The sequence below is a fragment of the Corythoichthys intestinalis genome, chromosome 18 (genome assembly GCF_030265065.1).
Source record: "Corythoichthys intestinalis isolate RoL2023-P3 chromosome 18, ASM3026506v1, whole genome shotgun sequence".
Taxonomy (NCBI): Eukaryota; Metazoa; Chordata; class Actinopteri; order Syngnathiformes; family Syngnathidae; genus Corythoichthys; species Corythoichthys intestinalis.
Genome location: NC_080412.1, coordinates 33220131 through 33241088, shown reverse-complemented (window position 1 = coordinate 33241088; position 20958 = coordinate 33220131). Strand labels below are relative to the sequence as shown.

At 41.9% G+C, this 20958-nt stretch overlaps 2 protein-coding genes across 8 annotated transcripts in view; both read right to left on the bottom strand.

Annotated features, from left to right (window-relative positions):
- mink1 (misshapen-like kinase 1) overlaps positions 1 to 1625 on the bottom strand; it is a 79184-nt gene extending 77559 nt beyond the window's left edge. For 2 of the 5 annotated variants that reach the window (XM_057821946.1, XM_057821947.1), the window contains exon 1: positions 441 to 1625. In XM_057821946.1, the coding sequence (XP_057677929.1) occupies positions 441 to 497 (57 nt within the window). In that variant the 5' untranslated portion in view covers positions 498 to 1625. The remainder of the gene's footprint in view (positions 1 to 440) is intronic. The other 3 variants (XM_057821948.1, XM_057821950.1, XM_057821949.1) reach the window with 2 other exon arrangements.
- Positions 1626 to 7122: 5497 nt separating this feature from the next.
- The window catches only part of pld2 (phospholipase D2), a 31611-nt gene continuing 17775 nt past the window's right edge, over positions 7123 to 20958 (bottom strand). For 2 of the 3 annotated variants that reach the window (XM_057821085.1, XM_057821086.1), the window contains exons 17-24: positions 17285 to 17389; positions 15247 to 15335; positions 14915 to 15028; positions 14642 to 14688; positions 14242 to 14376; positions 13651 to 13804; positions 13381 to 13498; positions 7123 to 10721 (exon numbers count right to left, since the gene is read on the bottom strand). In XM_057821085.1, coding sequence (XP_057677068.1) covers positions 10497 to 10721; positions 13381 to 13498; positions 13651 to 13804; positions 14242 to 14376; positions 14642 to 14688; positions 14915 to 15028; positions 15247 to 15335; positions 17285 to 17389 — 987 coding nt within the window. In that variant the 3' untranslated portion in view covers positions 7123 to 10496. Of the gene's footprint in view, positions 10722 to 13380; positions 13499 to 13650; positions 13836 to 14241; positions 14377 to 14641; positions 14689 to 14914; positions 15029 to 15246; positions 15336 to 17284; positions 17390 to 20958 lie in introns of those variants that run through there. The other variant, XR_009061346.1, reaches the window with a different exon arrangement.

The window sequence follows — 20958 nt, the reverse complement described above, 5'->3', positions numbered from 1 at the left end:
AAGAACTTCAAATGCGGCTCCGAACTCTTCCTTGTGTGACAACCCGCAACACAGCAACTTTTAGCCATTCCGACGGAAAAAAGACGGCAAATAAGACAAAACTTCAATGCCTTTCTATTATAAGTGACTGGTCTTTTACCCCATTGTCAATATGGCGACGCTTTGTTGTGGCTGGTGACGTCATTAAATGCCCGGATGTCCGTCTGCCTCTATATGCAAACACAAATGCACGCACGCACAAACGCAGCAATAAATCACAGCGGGGAAAATTACCGCCCTCGTTTTTATTTACCGTGCAATAATTTGGCTTATTGCATTTGCAACAGGCTTAACGCTTTGTTCACTTACATCCTGTGTAACTCCTGGGGGCTAAGCCCCCCTGTTCTTAGAACCTAGTGACGCCCCTGGTAGTACCGAATGTGTGTGTACTCAGTACTCACCCTCAGAGCTGCCAGGTCGATGTCATCCAGGCTTCGCGTGGGGGCGTTTTCAGACATGGCTGGCCAAAACTTGCAACGTTAGCTGAACAAGTTAGCCAGATTTTTCACAAGAAGCACTTTGGGAGTCCGTTGGTGGCACCTTTGGTGGGCTTAATTGGCCGTATTGCGCATAAATGCCTCAGGATAATCGGTCCAGTTTGCTGAAACTGTTGCAGCACTTAGATGATCAAACACATCGTAGATTCTCCTCAACACCGAGGACAATTAATGTCGTCCTTCCGTCGGTCGAATAGATTGTTTTTGAGCGAATTTTCACTTTAAGTTGGCCTTAAGCGCCCTTCGAGGAACTTGCAGTGCATCTCCACTGTTGAACACCTTGCTGCGTTCATTTTAACAAGACGTTTTCGAGTCTGAATAAGGCGTTTTCACGGGCAGAATTCCGCAGAGAAGAAAGAAATGGCACCTATGCAGTTTTTGATGACGGAGTAAGAATGGGTGAAAGTAATAAAGCCAGGATACGCAGTGATTCTTATTTTTTCAAGCGAACGCAATGATTTGATGGCGTCCGGGTCCGCCCGCACCGCACCAGAACCGCCTATCAAACTATCACCATAATCCTCAAATAAATATCCCCGAGGGTATTCTTACAAGTGTCTTTAAATGCGTCTGCGGTTGTTAAAATGTTCTTGATAAACCCAAATTCGGCAGTCCGACGAGACAGGTGGGCGCTTTCAGCAGTTTGGTTGGGTAGCTAACGCGGCTAAAACAGCAAGCTAAACTAAACAATCTCTTCTAGAATAAACTTTCCTTCTTCCATTTTCTGTGTTGACAGTCGCGCCCAGCGATGCCAACCTTCCCGGAAAAACACAGACAGGCGGGCGGGCGGTGCGTTCCCGTTCAACCCCCGCAACACTTAATCTAAACCGGGCCCTCGACTCTTTTAAAGTTGCCCGTCGCCTTGATGTCCACCATCCGGATTGGAGCACCTTGGGAGCTGTAAATCCAATACTGCGGTATATCGCGGCCAGCCTCAAAACAACGTCTGACGAGCAAACTTGTTATTTCGCCATGTTTTGCTTCCAAGTGCTCCCTCCCACTTCCAGCTTCGTTTCATGCAGTACAGCCTGAGCATTTGCTGTCGAGAATGTGTCAACGATTGGCTGCGCACTGAACTCCTCAAGTGTTTGCGTCTCTGGGGGGTGGCTACGGCAACTTCTCATGGACAAATGAGTTCAGTCATCACTTCTATAACTGTAAGGTACTTTCACAAACTGTCCGTGTGACGTAATCACTATAATATCCTATTTCACTCTGTCGATAAGAAGGATTTCCCACTGTAGATATTTACAAAAGCATCATTATTTGCAGTAGGACTAAAATGATTTTAGAACCTACTAGGAACTACGGAAATTGGACATTTTGCCACATCACTGTGAACGATATTTGAAAGCAAACTGGTTGGATATCACTGGGTAAAAATGTTTGTAACCCTTTATTGTTTTTGTTTGTTTGTTTTTTATTTATTTACTTATTTTTTTTTTCAAAAACCTGTCCTGTTCAGCTGTTTGACACAAAGAATGGAAGTCTATGTGCCCGGATGGTCTGAACAGTTTTAATGTTTCACATTGAGAGTCTGACATACTCCCATTGTGATCATTCACCATACCTCGTTTATAATGACAAAGCAGCGAACAGGAAGGGGTTATGGGGGAACAGAAGAAAACAACACAAGAGAAGAAAGAAAAGAAACACAAACTACAACAAGAAATACATTGAACGTCAACACTAACTACTAATATGTTGGTGCTATCGTCAGCTAGATGTATTTCCAGTTGACACCATGTGGGGGGCCTGTTGACCAGGGAAAGAGGGGGTTGGGGTTGGGGGAGTCTATAAGCTAAGTGATTGAAAGGGGTAGAGTGTACATGTTAGGGCCTCCGCTCCTCCTTCCTGAACCCTGCCTCAGGTGAGGGGATTTTGCCTGATTACAGGTCAGATGGGTGGAGCGGCCACAGTTGTGGCCAATTATTATCAGCCAGCTTTAAAAGCCCAGCGGACGCACCACCACATCGCCTGATCAACTTGTCGTGTTTTCCAGTCAGTTGTTCTCGCACTCCTATTATACATATTGCTTTTGACACCCGGCTCACGACCTCTTTTCCTTGCCTCCAGGACCTGATCAGCGCGCCCCTTGTCGGATACCTCCGCTTCCCCGGTGAATTGCCAAACCAGACAACCGCCGGCTACTATCGCTGGCATCTACAGTGCCCACCGCAACAATCCTCCTTTCCGCCTGAGAAAAAACCTCTGTGCTAAATAAACGTGACATCAACCTACTCTGCTTCCCCTTTGTGTGCGTGGGGATCCTCCTCCCGGTTCCGCGATCCCTAACGGTACACAAATCAGCTCTGTGATCTAGAACCCAGTAATCGTGTGAATCCCTTGTGAGTGTAAGCCCGTTGACGACAGACCCTACGCTGCCCAATCGCCAATCTCGGCACCGGGACCCCCCACCCGAGCACGCCCCATCACATCCACCCGCATGCGAGCCCCGCCAGGCGCACGACAGCAACGCAGACGGGCGGAGACGCCACGCGGGCGCCAACCCAGGGCCACGGCCCCCACCCAGCCAGGCCGGGAAAGGAGGGCGGGTGGGGGGGGCTTCAACGCAGCCCATCCCTCCTCCCGCAGCCCAGCAAAGGAGCCATCGTCCTCCCCGGGCCACCCGTGCACCCATCAACCGGCCTTCAGGGATGGCGAGAGGGGACGCACCACCATCCCCACTCCCACCTCCACCCCCGTCCGCCTACACGGCCCACGAGCCACAGCCGCAGCCCCCCAACTGGCACGGCACGCCACGGGACCCCCCAGCAGCCCACCAAGCCCAGGGCAGAGCAGGGTCCCCCGCCCGAGCAGGCAACACCCCGCTGTTACACCGGTGCCCAGCCAGCGACCCGCGACGGAGCACAGGGCGGATACCCAGTCAGAGAAGAGAGGGGAAGGCGGAGGCAGCAGAACGCAGAGGAGCCGCCACGGGGCGACGCAAGATCGGAGCCCCCACCTCCCTCCACTCCCGCGGCCGGCAGCCCAGGCAGAGGGTAACTCTTTATTGGTCAAAAAAACCTGCATAATGTACATTATAAGGTTAGGCAGGGGCGGAACTTAGGGGGACGCGACCGGGCCCAGGCCCCTTAAGGCTACCCAGATAGCAGACCGACGTTGAAAAGATGTTGGATTGTTGGATCAACATTCCGCTGTCGAGCTTATATCGTTGAATCAAACTCACTTTTGCACCCTAAATTAATTTTGTTTCAACATTGAAATCCTTACAAAACCTAAACGTCATTTCGATTATTAATAATATTAGAACAACGCTGAATCAAGGTTATGTTTTCGACCAAAACGCCTGCTCATCCGTAATTCAATGACTTTTCAATCACATTTCCCAGTCAATCATAAATCAACTATTTGCCAACATTTGTTTATCAACTATAAAACAATGTTAACCCAACTATCGCCTGACATAACATAGAACAAAGTTGTTTCAACGTCACTTGACGTCGAAATTTTCAATGTCATCCATACTGATGATTTTGATTGAAAATCAACGTTTATTCAATATCAGTCTGCTATCTGGGTAGGTTCATGCCGCAGCTCTTAATGCGCATATCCGATTTTTTGTTTTTCCAACTTGAGTGCGGCATAATTGATTATTTCATTCATTTTTCAAGCCGTTTATCCCCACGAGGGTCACGGGGGTGATGAAGCCAATCCCAGCTAACAATGGGCAGTAGGCAGGGTACACCTTGAATTGGTTGCGAGCCAATTGCAGGACATAAGGAGACAGACAACCATTCACGCACAAACTCATACCTAGGGACAATTTTGAGTGTTCGATCAGTTTAGCATGCATGTTTTTGGGATGTGGGGGGAAACCGGAGTACCCTGAGAAAATCCACACAGGCACGAGGAGTACATGCAAACTCCACACAGGAAGGCCGAAGCCCCGGATTGAGCAGTATTTATTTATTTATTTACTTGACAGGGACAGTGGACATTGATGAACATCTATTAGACACGTCTAAAAGACGTAAATATGCCAGATTATAGCAAAAAGGCTAATTTACATCCGCAGTCCTTAGGCAAGTAACAACAGAAAAACACAAAAAGACAAAAAAGAGCAAGAGGTTACAATAAAATAGCACAGTACAGTAGGTTACAAAGAATTTAAAAATCCCTGGTTGTAGGACTGGTTGACTTGGTTAAATTGACGGTCTGAACGGGACAAGTTGCATAGAAGGGGGCTATTTCAAATCCGATCTAGATCACTTTTAAATAGTATATGGTTTTAAATCTGAGCTGGGCGTTCTCCTGCTTCCTTCTTCCACTCTCTTTTCTGCCTGGGTATCCACCCTGCGCTACAACGCAGGTTGCTGGCTGGGTGCCGGTGGGTTGGCTGGGAATCACCTGCTCTGGTGGTGGGTCTTGCCATGCCCTGGACTTGGTGGGCCGTTGGGGGTCCCGCGATGTGCGTGCCGGTTGGGGGGCCACGGCAGTGGCTCGTTGGGGGTAGGGGGTGGTGGCGCGTCCCCTTATCCCATCCCTCAAGGCCGGTTGATGGGAGCGCGGATGGCCTGGGGGACCACCCTGGATCCGGGGGGGATGACGACGGCCCCTTTGCTGGGCTGCGGGAGGTGGGATGGGCTGCTATGGCCCTGGGACGGCACCCACGCGGAATCTCCACATGTCTGATGGGAATCACACATGACTAGGTGCAAGTAGATAGAAAACCTCGGTGTCAGGATTAGCGATGAGACAGCATAGAATAGGATGCCAAAATACTCATACTCACTAGGGATTCAAACAAATTCTGAGTTCTAGACCACATGGCTGATTTGTGCACACTCCACCCAATCACTGATCTTTCAGAACCCCCCCCCCCCCACCCTTCCTTGGTCAACCGGAAATACAATTAGCTAACGATAGCACCAACAAATTCACGTTTAGTGTAGGCGTTCAATGTATTTCTTATTGTTGTTTGTGCTTCTTTTGTCTCTCTCCTTCTTTTCTTCTGTTCCCACATAACCCCTTCCTGTTTGCTGCTTTCTCCTAATAAACTAGGTACGTTGAATAATCACAATGTGATACATTAAAACTGTTCAGACCAATCGGACACTCAGATCTACACTCTCCGTGTCAGGCAGCTGAACAGGACAGGTTAAAAAAAAATATATATATATATATATATATATACAGTATATAAATTAGGGCTGTGAAAGAATTACAATTTTTAATTGAGTTAATCACAGCTCAAAAACGATTAATCGTAATTAATCGCATTTCAAACCATCTATAAAATATTCCTTATTTTTCTGTAAATTTTTGTTAGAATGGAAAGATAAGAATCAAAGACGGATGTATACATTCAACATACTGTACATAAGTACTGTATTTGTTTATTATAACAACAAATCAACAAGATGGCATTAGCATTAACATTCTGTTAAAGCGATCCATGTATAGAAAGACATGTAGTTTTTAAAAGATAAATTTTAGTACAAGTTATAGAAATTTTATATTAAAACTCTTAATGTTTTCGTTTTAGTAAAATTTGTAAAATTTTCAATCAAAAAATAAACAAATAGCTCACCATTGTTGATGTCAATAATTACACAATGCTCATGGTGCATAAAATTAGTCGCACCCAAGCGCCATCAGAGGGAGACAAAAAACACAAGTAACAAGTGGACATGACACTCTGCTGTCATTTTAATCTGTTTGAGCGGGGCATGTGCTTTAATTGCATCAGATATTTTAATGTGGTTAATGAAAAAAATTAATTACCGCCCGTTAAAGCGATTATTTTGACAGGCCTAATATAAATAAATAAATAAATCTGATCTGGGCCCAATTTTTCCAGAATGTGGCTGCGGTCTGAACCCTCAAGCCTCCAAATCGGAATTCGGGCGATCGCTGATGACATTAATTTGTATTGCTTAGCAACGGGTGAATTTGCGCAATGATGTAGCGCTGTCAAAGCTCCACAAGACAACATGAAATAAAATTTAAGCAAACGGCTGCTTTTATAGCTCAAGAGTTTCAACATAAATCCATGGACAGTGACGTCACAGACCTCCATGTTAATTATGCTTGCATATGTTGGCGCTCGTTTGTTGGACATATTTTTCTACATCTGTGCATGTGGATCACTTTACTTTGCGTGATTTTGTGACATGTCTATTATTGTTTTTTTCAGGCCGCGATTAAAATTGGTAGTCTGAACGGTCATGCAAAAAGACCAGATATGACAAAAAAATCGGATTTTTGCATTAAGACCTGCGGTATGAACCTAGCCTAACGGGCACAGTTTGCGGGCGTAAAGTGGGCGTGGTTGGACGAGGGTAGGGTCAAACAGAAAGGAAAGATGATGCACGGAGCTGTAATATAGTGTTTAAAGTGTTAAAATATCTCTACCAGGTGCTTGGCTGGAGCCCGCAACCCCCTCCGGACGCACATTTGTTCCGCCACTGGGTTTAGGGTTAGGCATTATGAAGCGTAAAAAAACGACAACAGTGACTGTTGAACAGCTGAAACTGTACATCAAGCAAGAATGGGAAAGAATTCCACTTACAAAGCTTCGACAATTATTGTCCTCAGTTCCCAAACTTAGTGGTAAAGATGACAGACCCTCGCCCATCTTTTTTCAAAGTAATTGATTATTCATCAAAAACAATAAAGTTGATCATTTCGAACATTGAATATTCTTATTTTTCACAACATGCCAACATCATTGGAATTTGGGTTGTAGTTTCAAGATACATTTTTTTTAAATTGGTGCAAAAATTGTTCACTTCAGCAATTCGCTTTTTGTTTTTGTTACGTTTTCTTATTTGTGTGAGGCATCCTGCAATATATCATCCCCTTGTTTTTCCAAGATCCGAGGAGGTCTTCTGTCCAATTTATCGTGACGTGATACTAAATAATGCAAGGATGCCTTCAACAGCTGTTCAGCCAGACTTACAAAAACTCACACTATAGTATGGCTATGTCAGTAACTCAAGGTTAGTTTTGGTGCTTTGAGAAGCCTCCAAGTTTCCACCTCACATTTTACTTTAGAGACAAACACAATGCTAGTTTATTGAGTTAAAAAGTAACATAGTGTAACAGTATTCATACAGTAACGTTTGATGCATCTCAAAACCTGAGCATTAGTGACACAATTCATCAGGAAGAATGACCTCAAGTTACAAGTTAACAGAGATGGATGATAAGAAAGGCACAGTAGTAATAAAGCAGTACATATACTTACTGGCTGTTGACTTAAGAGGAACGATTCAGGTAAGCCCCTACTTGATATTATTTCAGTTTGGGTTTGTTAGAAAATCATGCTCATCAAAGTGGTACTCTAAAAATATACATGGCCTACTTTTTGCAGACACATATTGCACATTTAAATAAGGAAACCATGGTAAAAGGCAACATGGTCTACTTTATAGTAATGTAAGATAGCCACGCATAAGCCTAAAAATGCATTAGCATTTGACAGGACAATGGAGAACTAAAAAATATCATCTTACAGAGGACAACACGAGACAAACACGATGATAACATGACCCAAATTTTTGGGCCTACTGGCTCTACAATTGTCTTTAAAATGAGTTGTCATTTCTATCATAACAGGCACAATTTGTCTGAAAGCATCACTGAGTGCAGGTTTTGTGGAAGTACAGTGGGGCAAATAAGTATTTAGTCAACCACCAATCGTGCAAGTTCTACTTGAAAAGATTAGTGAGGCCTGTAATTGTCAACATGGGTAAACCTCAACCATGAGAGACAGAATGTGAAAAAAAAAAAAAAGAAAATCACATTGTTTGATTTGTAAAGAATTTATTTCCAAATTAGAGTGGAAAATAAGTATTTGGTCACCTACAAACAAGCAAGATTTCTGGCTGTCAGAGGTCTAACGAGGCTCCACGCGTTACCTGTATTAATGGCACCTGTTTTAACTCATTATCGGTACAAAAGACACCTGTCCACAACCTCAGTCAGTCACACTTCAAACTCCACTATGGCCAAGACCAAAGAGCTGTCGAAGGACACCAGAGACAAAATTGTAGACCTGCACCAGGCTGGGAAGACTGAATCTGCAATAGGTAAAACGCTTGGTGTAAAGAAATCAACCGTGGGAGCAATTATTAGAAAATGGAAGACATACAAGACCACTGATAATCTCCCTCGATCTGGGGCTCCATGCAAGCTCTCACCCCGTGGCGTCAAAATGATTACAAGAACGGTGAGCAAAAATCACAGAACCACACGGGGGGACCTAGTGAATGACCTACAGAAAGCTGGGTCCACAGTAACAAAGGCTACTATCAGTAACACAACGCACCGCCAGGGACTCAAATCCTGCACTGCCAGACGTGTCCCCCTGCTGAAGAAAGTACACGTCCAGGCCCGTCTGCGGGTCGCTAGAGAGCATTTGGATGATCCAGGAGAGGACTGGGAGAATGTGTTATGGTCAGATGAAACCAAAATAGAACATTTTGGTAGAAACACAGGTTGTCGTGTTTGGAGGAGAAAGAATACTGAATTGCATCCGAAGAACACCATACCCACTGTGAAGCACGGGGGTGGAAACAACATGCTTTGGGGCTGTTTTTCTGCAAAGGGACCAGGACTACTGATCTGTGTAAAGGAAAGAATGAATGGGGCCATGTATCGAGAGATTTTGAGTGAAAATCTCCTTCCATCAGCAAGGGCATTGAAGATCAGACGTGTCTGGGTCTTTCAGCATGACAATGATCCCAAACACACAGCCAGGGCAACAAAGGAATGTCTTCGTAAGAAGCATTTCAAGGTGCTGGAGTGGCCTAGCCAGTCTCCAGATCTCAACCCCATAGAAAATCTGTGGAGGGAGTTGAAAGTACGTGTTGCCCAACGACAACCCCAAAACGTCACTGCTTTAGAGGAGATCTGCATGGAGGAATTGGCCAAAATACCAGCAAGAGTGTGTGAAAAGCTTGTCAAGAGTTACATAAAACGTTTGGCCTCCGTTATTGCCAACAAAGGGTACATAACAAAGTACTGATATGAACTTTTGGTATTGACCAAGTCCTTATTTTCCACCATGGTTTGCAAATAAATTCTTTAAAAATCAAACAACGTGATTTTCAGGGATTTTCAGGTGCAAGATTTTTTTCTAAATGGGACAACAGCTATCTTAAAGTGGCAATAAAAAGATATCTAGTATTATATCAGTGTTTAGATTCTGTAACGAGACTACAGAAACAATACAGACTACTCACAGTAACCGTACAGTGTTGTAAGGAATGTAAACTATATGATAATACATTCAAACAAGTCTACCTACTATACATCGGATGAGTACGCAGCTGACATCCAAGACGGATGGGCACTGAATTGTGGAGTACAAATAAAAAAGTTTGTGGTTAGATCATTCAAACATCAGTGCTTCATTACTTACGAAGTGAAGTCAATAGTGGAATGCCTGTGATTTCAACTGTAAACTGCTTGGTGGCCACGGAACCTTAAAACAAGTAGGAGCAAATCTGCAAACATCAAAATAAAAATATTTTAAAATAACTTGCATAAATGGACACATCTTATTCCCACTTGTACTGTATCACCCAGTCCATTTCTCAGCTAATATCCTGCCATTTCTTTGTATCCATCACCATAACAACCACACATTTTCTGACAGATTTGCTGGCACTGCAATGAGAGGTGAAGCCTCAGAGGAAGAGAGGAAGAGAGAAAGAGAGAGCGAGATCTAAAAGCCCATCTAAAGCCCGTCTTCCTACAAATGGAAAGTACACTGTGTACCCAAATCACATGAGATGAATTGTGGACGTAGCAGAGCTGAAGCTAAATCAACTGTCCTGTTAACATCAATCAAATAGTCTCACATAGTGTCAGTCATAAAAATCTATATTTCAGTGGTCAGTTTGAAAAAGATTACAAGTTCTGAATTGCCAAGGCTGCCGACACACGGGATTCTATTGTGTAGCGTGTCTGAAACAGGATGTTCTGCAGCTATGTCCAGAGCCCGACAGGGGCAATGCCCTCTCTTGTGTTCAGCGGAGGCAGCAGGTTCTCTTCACACAAAAACTTCAGGGGGAAGTGGACCAGCAGCCCTTGGATTGCCTTGAGCTCCTCCCTGGCCTTTTCGGGGTCCGTGTCACTGAGGCGCTCCTTGCTTGTGTACTCTTTCAGCTCTTGCAGATTATGGACAGTATTACACGGTAGGCAGCAGAAGACCTGCACCACAGCAGTGGAGATTGGAGACAAATGGGGAAAATAAGTGAGAAGCACAATTGAGTGATACATATTCTGTACGGTAGAACACACAGAATAAGTCGCACATCCCAATGATCGAAATGGTATCACAATAATAGAGCTTCCTAAAATACACATATCTTAAACATCTTTTCCAATCTACAGTGTATCACAAAAGTGAGTACACCCCTTGCATTTCTGCAGATATTTAAGTATATCTTTTCATGGGACAACACTGACAAAATGACACTTTGACGCAATGAAAAGTAGTCTGTGTGCAGCTTATATAATACAGTTAATTTATTTTTTCCTCCTCAAAATAACTAAAAATATACCCATTAATATCTAAACCACTGGCAACAGAAGTGAGTTCACCCCATGAGAAAACGTACAGTACATCCCTAAATGTCCAAATTGAGTACTGCTTGTCATTTTCCCTCCAAAATGTCATGTGACTTGTTACAGGAGTGATGTCAGCATTGCTGCAGAGATTGAAGAGGTGGGGGGTCAGCCTGTAAGTGCTAAGACCATACGCAGTACTCTACATCAAATTGGTGTGCATGGCTGTCACCCCAGGAGGAAGCCTCTTCTGAAGATGGTACGCAAGAAAGCCTGCAAGCACATGGATTACTGGAAACATGTCCAATGGTGTGATGAGACGAAGATTAATTTGTTTGGTTCCGAAGGTCTAAAGCATTTGTGGCAGCGACCAGCTGAAGAGTACAAAGATAAGTGTGTCATGCCTACAGTCAAGCCTGGTGGTGAGAATGACCCCCCCACACTTCTCTTAAATCTCTGCAGCAATGCTGACAGCACTCCTGTAACGAGTCACATGACATTTTTGAGGGAAAATGACAAGCAGTACTCAATTTGGACATTTAGGGATGTACGTTTTCTCATAGGGGTGAACTCACTTCTGTTGCCAGTGGTTTAGATATTAATGGGTATATTTTTAGTTATTCTGAGGGGGGAAAAAATAATTAACTATATTATATAAGATGCACACAGACTACTTTTCATTGTGTCAAAGTGTCATTTTGTCAGTGTTGTCACATGAAAAGATATACTTAAATATCTGCAGAAATGCCAGGGGTGTACTCACTTTTGTGATAAACTGTATGTGAATAAATTGTGGTTAAGTCATTGGCTGTCTTTGACAGTCATACACAAAATAGAGTTGCTGTAAAAATGAACTGTTTTTACATTGACCACATAGCTACATATGGCACTGAAACTACAGAAGCACATCAACAACCTTCTTACTTTTAGAACCGTTTAATGTTATTTCATGAATCAACTCATTAGCTGCGAATGACGGTGATAAACATCCCTCCCAAGTGCAAATAGATTGGACAGCTCTCTTTGTAATGGCACTGAAACATTAATGGATTCAATGGTTTCATTTAGAGTTGTCCAATATTGTTGGTTGTCGGATAATATCGACATTAGCTGTGTGCCAAAAAATCGATTATTAGATACATCGAGATTCGACACATGACTATTCGATTACGATTCATAAATATTCATAAACGATGATTAACCATTACTAATAACTTTATGACAGCCGCTAGTAGCGGAACGAAATTCAAGACATGTTTGCTGCCCGGACACCTTTAACAGATGATGAACGTACAACGTTATGATGGATGCAGCTGAGGTTACTGAGCGAGAGATTTACTCCTGTTCAAAAGACTCGAAAATAAATTTGTGTATGAGACAGGCAGGGACCCGACGGTCGCGTTTTTGTATTTCCATGTCCATTTGTGCATTGTTCGTTGGTGTACAAAAGTTAATCAATATGCAGAATGTGTAAAACCATGATTAAATACAGTGGCAACACGACAAACATGCGAAATAGTGCAGAAATCCGTGAAAACAAAGTATTTTGGTTAAAAGAAGTCTGATTTCTAAAGACAACTGTGTAAATTTCATTGTGTTGTTGAGAGAAATAAGTACTGCCTTTGAAACAACTAGTTTTTGCACCGTCTTATGAAAAAGAGCATCTCAGGGTCAGCTGTGTGTTGTATAGGCATTTTGAGAAATAAGTACTGCCTCTAAAATGGTTAATGTTTTTGCACTTTCTTGTAAAAAAAAAAAAAAAAAAAAAGCAGCTTAAGGGCAGCTTTGGTCTTGTACGGGCATGTTCCAATCATTAGGTAAAATGATAGGATATAAATTTGTTTGGCTACTTTATTAAATAGTAATGTATGATGCATTGATAATAATGATAATCGTGATAAACAATCGAATCGTGGCACCCTGAATCCTAATCGGATCGAATCGAATCGTGGGGTGCCTAACCACACACCCCTAATCGACATCGGTTTTTCATTATCGGTTTGGGGCCAATATGCATGTTGCCTTCAAAGTGAATGAAGACTCCTTTCGCCTTTATAAGAGGGCTGGTCACAGCTTTACACAGAAGTTATGCTTATTGACCATTAGATGTCTCCAAACTAAGATGTTTTCAGATTTTTTATGTGAGCATTATCATTATTAAACCATCCAGTGGGACATCACAATACAATTAGCAATAATATGTTAAGTCCACGACCGCATATATCAGTATCGGTTTGATATCGGTATCAGAGTGGCTATCAGTTAAAAAGTCTTCATCGGACAACTTCAGTTTCAATGTTACCTTGTTGTAAATAGTGGCATTCAATTTGGCAGCAGAATTCCACCACAAGAAGAACAGGTCATCACTGATTGGATCATCAATTTTGATACTAGGGTTCGAAGCAACTCCAAGAAGAACACTGAATGGAAGAGGAATAAAGGTTAGCGAAAGAGGAACCAAGTGTAAATGTTATCATCAAGCGTCACTGAGTGGTTTTGATCTGGAAAATCTCATCAGGTTGAAGGGGAAACTCCAAAGGCACGTGAGTCATACAATTTATGTCCTCCTGACCTGAAGCATTCTTTGCGCAGAGCAAGTGTAAGGGGTCCTGCTTGGTACTCCTCTCCTCCCATGATGGATGGGATCCTCTCTTCATCTTCCACAAACACTGCCAGCTCACTGTCTCGGCTCCCCAGCATGCTGCGATCGTTGATGTTGGCTGATCCTGGGATCAAAGTGGAGTGTAGAAGAATTTACTGAGAAAAAAAAGTATGAATCATCAACAAGTAACAGAAACAACCGGACTTGTTTCCTTGTACTGTAGGATTAGGCATTGATTTGCAATGTGGCGTTTCAAATCTGCAGAAGTGTTTGTGGGGGCTGAATAAACTAGAGAAACAAATGGATTTATCCAAATAAAAAATGAAACATGCATGGTAATCGGGGTAATGTAATGAGAAATTATCCCCTAAAATAGTCCCTTGTTCATTTCTTGGTCATTTCTGCGCACTGAAACGGTCAATCAGCATTCCTACACACTCAGGCAATTTCAAGTCATCCACTAAAGGTATTTGGATGAATTTTCCCAAGTCTGGTAAATGTGCACTGATGATCCAAGGTCAAAATGGTGCTCTAACTTTGAAATTTCTGGCGGTGACTCACCAATGATGTAGCAGCGGTCATCCGCTATAAGGGTCTTGCTGTGAACATAGATGAGCTCTGTGACAAGTGACTGGGAAAGTTCCGCCTTTGTTCTCAGGCCACAGACTGTAATGTACTCTGTCCATCGGTCCTCCACTGGGACGCACAACAAAATCATATTGACTATTTAATATAACATCCAAACAAATTCACTCTTGAATACATGATGGGTTGAGAATGAATGTCAAGCAGGCGAAGAATGAAAATGCACACAGAAAGGGTAGATACCTAAGACTTGATGCTTCGTTTAAAGGGGCAACACAAAGAGAAAGAAAGAGAAAGAGGTTACAAGCGGAAATGGACAGTTCAATGATTTAGATGGATTTAAGCAAATGGAACATTAGAAGACAAGAACACTCACTTTCACTGAGTCTTGAAAGGATGGACTGTTCCCCCCGGCATATAGTCCTATAATAGCAAGAATTAGTTGAAATTGAGTACTTAGCAAACCCAGAAATGCGTTTATGTACAGTCAATCTTCATGAAATGGGTCTGGACATGTTAAAATCCTGGTCTCGAAATGCTAAGAGATTCCTCCCAAAATAAAAAAATGGCTTAAAAACATCTTCAGAATAGAAAGGGGCAAGTACAGAATAGACTATGAATAACAGCCAAATGAAAGGTAAGTATGTACCTGTAAGTGAAGTGAAGAATGGCTTGGATCGCATTTCCACCTCCGGTACTGATGTCTCCTTCAAATCCAGGTAAGAGTGGGATCACAACAAACACTCTGTACGTCTTCTGCTCCCTGAATGAAAAATAACAGTTTCTGCTGTTATTGTTTAGTAGATTAATAAAACGTGTTAGTCATATTTTCTAAAATGTCATGCAAAGTGCTCTGGTGCAGCGGTGCCTGTTGTTAAAAAAACCCCCAAACAATATAAATACTCTAAACGTGACTAGAATTACCATGCCTTGATCTATTTTTTGTTTTTCTACAAACAAAGGGTTTTGTTAGAATAACACCTGTAAGCACGAAGGATTCGGTTCACAATGGCATCGCCGATCCCATTGTAGACTGTCTTGCCATCAGCGCAGCTGATGAAGAATTGGTTCTAATGGGAAAGTAAAGCAGATGGTGGCTCAGTGTGGCACAAAGACTAAAACAGGTAGCTTGCTGGCAGTTGGGGTTGCCTTCACAGTCAAGATGTGTCAAGATTAGACTCAGTCTGTCACTAGCATGAAATTCATGAGTAGTAACAACAATGTTGCTTTGTGAGCTGGCACAAAAGACTTGCACTTCCGAAGGCTATTTCACTGTTTAAATAGGAATGTAACGCATGCTTATACAGTGGGGAGAACAAGTATTTGATACACTGCCGATTTTGCTGGTTTTCCCAATTGCAAAGCATGTAGAGGTCTGTAATTTGCATCATAAGTTCTCTTCAACTGTGAAGGAGGGAATCTAATACATAAAAACAGAAAATCACGGTGTATGATTTTTAAATAATAAATTTGCATTTAATTGCATGAAATAAGTATTTGATACATCACAAAAATCCAACTTAATATTTGGTACAGAAACCTTTGTTTGCTATTACAGATACCAAACGTTTCCTGTGGTCCTTGACAAGGTTTGCACACACTGCAGCAGGGATTTTGGCCCACTCCTCCATGCAGATCTTCTCCACAGCCTTCAGGTTTCGGGTCTGCTGCCGGGCAACACGGACTTTCAGCTCCCTCCATAGATTTTCTATCGGGTTCAGATGTGGTGACTGGCTAGGCCACTCCAGGACCTTAAGATGCTTCGTACGGAGCCACTCTTTAGTTGCCTTGGCTGTGTGCTTTGGGTCGTTGTCATGCTGGAAGACCCAGCCACGACCCATCTTCAGCGCTCTCACTGAAGGAAGGAGGTTGTCAGCCAAGATCTGGCGATACATAGCCCCATCCATCCTCCCCTCAATACGGTGCAGTCGTCCTGTACCCTTGGCAGAGAAGCAGCCCCAAAAAAATGATGTTTCCTCCTCCATGTTTCACGGTTGGGATGGTATTCTTGGGGTTGTACTCATCCTTCTTAATCCTCCAAACACGACAAGCCGAGTTTAGACCAAAAAGTTCAATTTTTGTCTCATCCGACCACATGACCTTCTCCCATTGCTCCTCTGGATCATCCAAATGGTCAGTGGCAAACTTCAGACGTGTCTGGACATGCACTGGCTTCAGCAGCGGGACCTTGCGTGCGCTGTAGGATTTTAATCCATGACGGTGTAATGTGTTTCCGATGGTTTTCTCCGAGACTGTGGTTCCAGCTCTCTTCAGGTCATTGACCAGGTCCTGCCGTGTAGTTGTGGGGTGATCCCTCACCTTCCTCATGATCAGTGATGCCCCACAAGGGGAGATCTTGCATGGAGCCCCAGAACGAGGCAGACTGACCGTCAACTTGAACTTCTTCCATTTTCTAATAATCGCTCCAACAGTTGTTACCTTCTCACCAAGCTGCTTGCTTATTTTCCTGTAGCACATCCCAGACTTGTGCAGGTCTATTATTTTATCCCTGATGTCCTTACACAGCTCTTTGGTCTCGGCCATTGTGGAGAGGTTGGAGTTTGTTTGTTTGAGCATGTGAACAGGTGTCTTTTATACAGATAACAAGTTCAAACAGGTGCAGTTACTTAAGGTAATGAGTGGAGAACAGGAGGGGTTCTTAAAAAAGAACTTAGAGCCGAAATATTTACTAGTTGGTAATGTATCAAATACTTATTTCATGCAGTTAAATACAAATTTATTATTTAAAAAATTATACAATGTGATTTTATGGATTTTTGTATTAGATTCCGTCCCTCACAGTTGAAGAGAACTTATGATACAAATTACAGACCTCTAAATGGCTTGCAAGTGGGAAAACCAACAAAATCGGCAGTGTATCAAATACTTGTTCTCCCCACTGTATATGACATTTGGTAAAATGCAGCTAACCGTATAACAAGTTAACCAATCATTACAGACATCAGGCACGCATTCCAACTATTTTCAGTCACTGATTTGCAAGACTTTCCGTCGTTACCTCAATGTAAATGAAGTGCTGGCTGTTCTCGATGGTATGGATGTAGGCATTAAGGATTGAGTTTTCACAAGTACCAGCAGACCAACGATCTGCAGAACGTAACACCTAGAAATCAGACACATTATTTTATGATTATTTCAGTCAAGACCAGTGATGTTTTAGGCAGCTCCTTCCAATTTCCGTCTTAGTCATTTGGACGATAATACTTATTAGTCATGTTTTTGTTGACAAAACTCAAGACTAATTTTGTGTAGTTTTAGTCAACGTTTACTAAAAAATGTTTTCGTCTGTAAATTTAAAAAAAAAAGAAATACTCCAAAAATAAATAAGGGTTTCCAACTATTTCGAACAGTGTTGTTTTAGTCAACGATGAGGATAACGAAAATATTTCATCAACGAACAATTTTTTCATGACCATGACATCAAAATGGCGAGCTAAAAATGTGTCTTGGGAGACTAAAACATTACGAGATGGATGCCAGTTGTTGTCTGACGCGATGAGAACGAAATAAAAATTCGCCATATTTTCCGTCGTAAGTCCACAATGTGTGATTTTTGTCATTTCGTGTGTGTAGTTAGCATGGAGTTAGCAGTGTTTGGTCGTGTCACACATGTGACGTGCTTTGCCCCCCCCCCCCCCCACACACACCGCAGCCCGTTCCAGGCTTCTTTTGTGAAACGTGTCAGGTGCTGCTTGGTAAGTGTCTTATCTTGGCTGTGCCATGTTGCTTTAGCCTTTAAAGATCTGTGCTGAGTCATCATCGCACACTAAAATAATTTGTAGCGTTAGCATTAGCATTTAGTGCGGTGATTCTGTGAGTGTCTTCTTCAACTCTTGGAAAACTTTTTACATATAGTTCGTGGCATCCAAGTGAGTTTAATAAATTGCAAATAATGTTCTGTTTTCCTGCTGAGTGTGTATTATCATCATGAAGATGTTGATGTCCTTGTAGACTCTACAATTATGTGCTCGTCTGTCAATTTTCATTCATAATTGTTGGAAACCTTTATTTATTTATTCATGGCCTAAAACTTTTGAAGTTTATAGACGAAAACATTTTGAGCATTGTTGACTAAAACTAAACGAAGACGAACACATGAAAAATAATGCAAATAACTAAAATATGACTAAGACTAATAAGTATTTTCGTCCAAAAGACTAAGACAAAAATTAAAAGGGCGTCTTAAAACAACACTGACTTCGAATGAACATTGACAGGCGTGCACATATTGTAGCGTCTACAAAGACAAAGCCAACTAGGTGATTATATACACTCAGCAGGAAAACAGAACATTATTTTCAAATAATTATACCCACCTGGACGCTACGAACTGTAAGTAAAAAAAGTTGCCCGAGAGTTTAAGAGGACTCTCGCGTGAACGCGAATGCTATGCTAACGCTACGAGTTACATTTAATGTGAGATTATGTATCAGCATAGACCTTTAAAGGCTAAACCAGGGGGTGTCCAAACTATTCCATATAGGGCTGCAGTGGGTGCTAGATTTCATTCCAACAAAACAAGACGACACCTTTTCACCAATCTGGTGTCTTACAAGTGTTAATCAGTTGATTGCAGTCAGGTGCTGCTTTTTTAGCAGAAAACTCATTGGTTAAACTGTCTGTGCTCGATTGGTAGGAACAAAAACCAGGATCCAGAGCAGCCCTTGAGGATCGGTTTGCAAACCCCTGGGCTAAAGCAACATTGCATATTCTCCCTGACCAAGAAAACAAATCTTACCGTGTGTGCAAGCCTGCATGGAGACTGGAGATGACACACTGGTGAATTGGGAAGAGGGGTAAGGGGGCAGCACATCACGAGTAACACAACCAAAAACTGCTACGATGGTAGCAGGCTAACTACACATAAAATGTCACACATTGTGAAAATGTCAAGGAAACTATTCCGCATTTTTATCTCGTTCTTGTCTCGTCAGACGAAAACTGGCATTTGTCTCATTATGTTTCAGTCTCTCAAAACATATTTTTAGCTTTAACATCGTCATGAAAAAAAGTGTTCGTTCACAAAATATTTTCGTTCTTGTCATCGTTGAGGAAAACAACACTGTTCAAGACATGCAAACATGTTGCTGATTAATAGAATGAACATATTTTTGTTCCAGATCATTTTAACATTATGGTGTTGGTGTTCTCCTTTATATTCTGATGAAAGCTGAATATTCTGTTAAAATGAGGGCTGTCAAATTATCGCGTTAACGGGCGGTAATTATTTTTTTTAAATTAATCACATTAAAATATTTGACGCAATTAACGCACATGCCCCGCTCAAACAGATTAAAATGACAGCACAGTGCAATGTCCACTTGTTACTTGTGTTTTTTGGAGTTTTGTCGCCCTCTGCTGGCGCTTGGGTACGACTAATTTTATGGGTTTTAGCACCCATGAGTATTGTGTAATTATTGACATCAACAATGGCGGGCTACTAGTTAATTTTTTGATTGAAAATTTTACAAATTTTATTAAAACGAAAACATTAAGAGGGGTTTTAATATAAAATTTTATATAACTTGTACTAACATTTCTTTTAAGAACTACAAGTCTTTCTATCCAAGGATCGCTTTAACAGAATATTAATAATGTTAATGCCATCTTGTTGATTTATTGTTATAATAAATAAACACAGTACCTATGTACTGTATGTTGAATGTGTATATCCATCTTGTGTCTTATCTTTCCATTCCAACAATAATTTACAGAAAAATATGGCATATTTTATAGATGGTTTGAATTGCGATTAATTACAATTAATTTTGAAGCTGTGATTAGTCGATTAAAAATTTTAATCGTTTGACAGACCTAGTTAAAATGCTTATAGTATTTGCTATACTTTTATTTTCCCCCCCTAACTTTAATAATATGTACAGTATACTGTGGTAATTTAGTCTTTGCAGGGGCAGAAACAAGAATGTAAATATGCTGCTCACAAAAATTAAAGGAACACTTTTTTTCTCTTAATTTTTGTGAGCAGTGTATATTAAAGCCCATGGTTATTGAATCCTGAAAACAGGAGAAAAATTACCCGAAACCTGTGCCTGATACTTGTAGGAATGCGGCAACATAATGGGGTTCAGGTTTCAGGCTTAGACCTGAAGCACAATAAGGAAGTGACACATGGTCAAGGGCCACTCCTTCTATTGCTACCAGCCTAATTCAGAGTTTGAAATGTCAGCTTTACCGGGCGTGTTACTCAAAAGTCTTCCTATTGTGTAGACCGCATGTACGACCAATCCGGAAATACTGTGTATCAGATCAACTTTACTTATCGGACTGCCTTTTTGATTGTTATTTCCTTCATGGATATTGTTCATCAGTAAAACTTCCTTATGTGTACTGGATGTTTAAAATCCCTGGTTTGTGTAAAAGCACTAACAAAGTGTGGGAACAAGCTTCACCACATGGGCCGTGAAGAATGTATGCTCAGGGTAAAGTATGGATTGTGCACCACATGGGCCATGAAGAATGTATGCTCAGGGTAAAGTATGGATTTGTGAGAGCTTAAAAACAACAATGCAAAAATAACTTGAACCCAGCAGCGATGGAATGTTACATTTTAAAAAAAGAACGAAAGGTATTTTAGCAGCTCTAAATAGCCTTTTCAATGCTGATTAGAACAATGAATAAAATGACATATTGGATAAAAGTCAATAGGTTTTG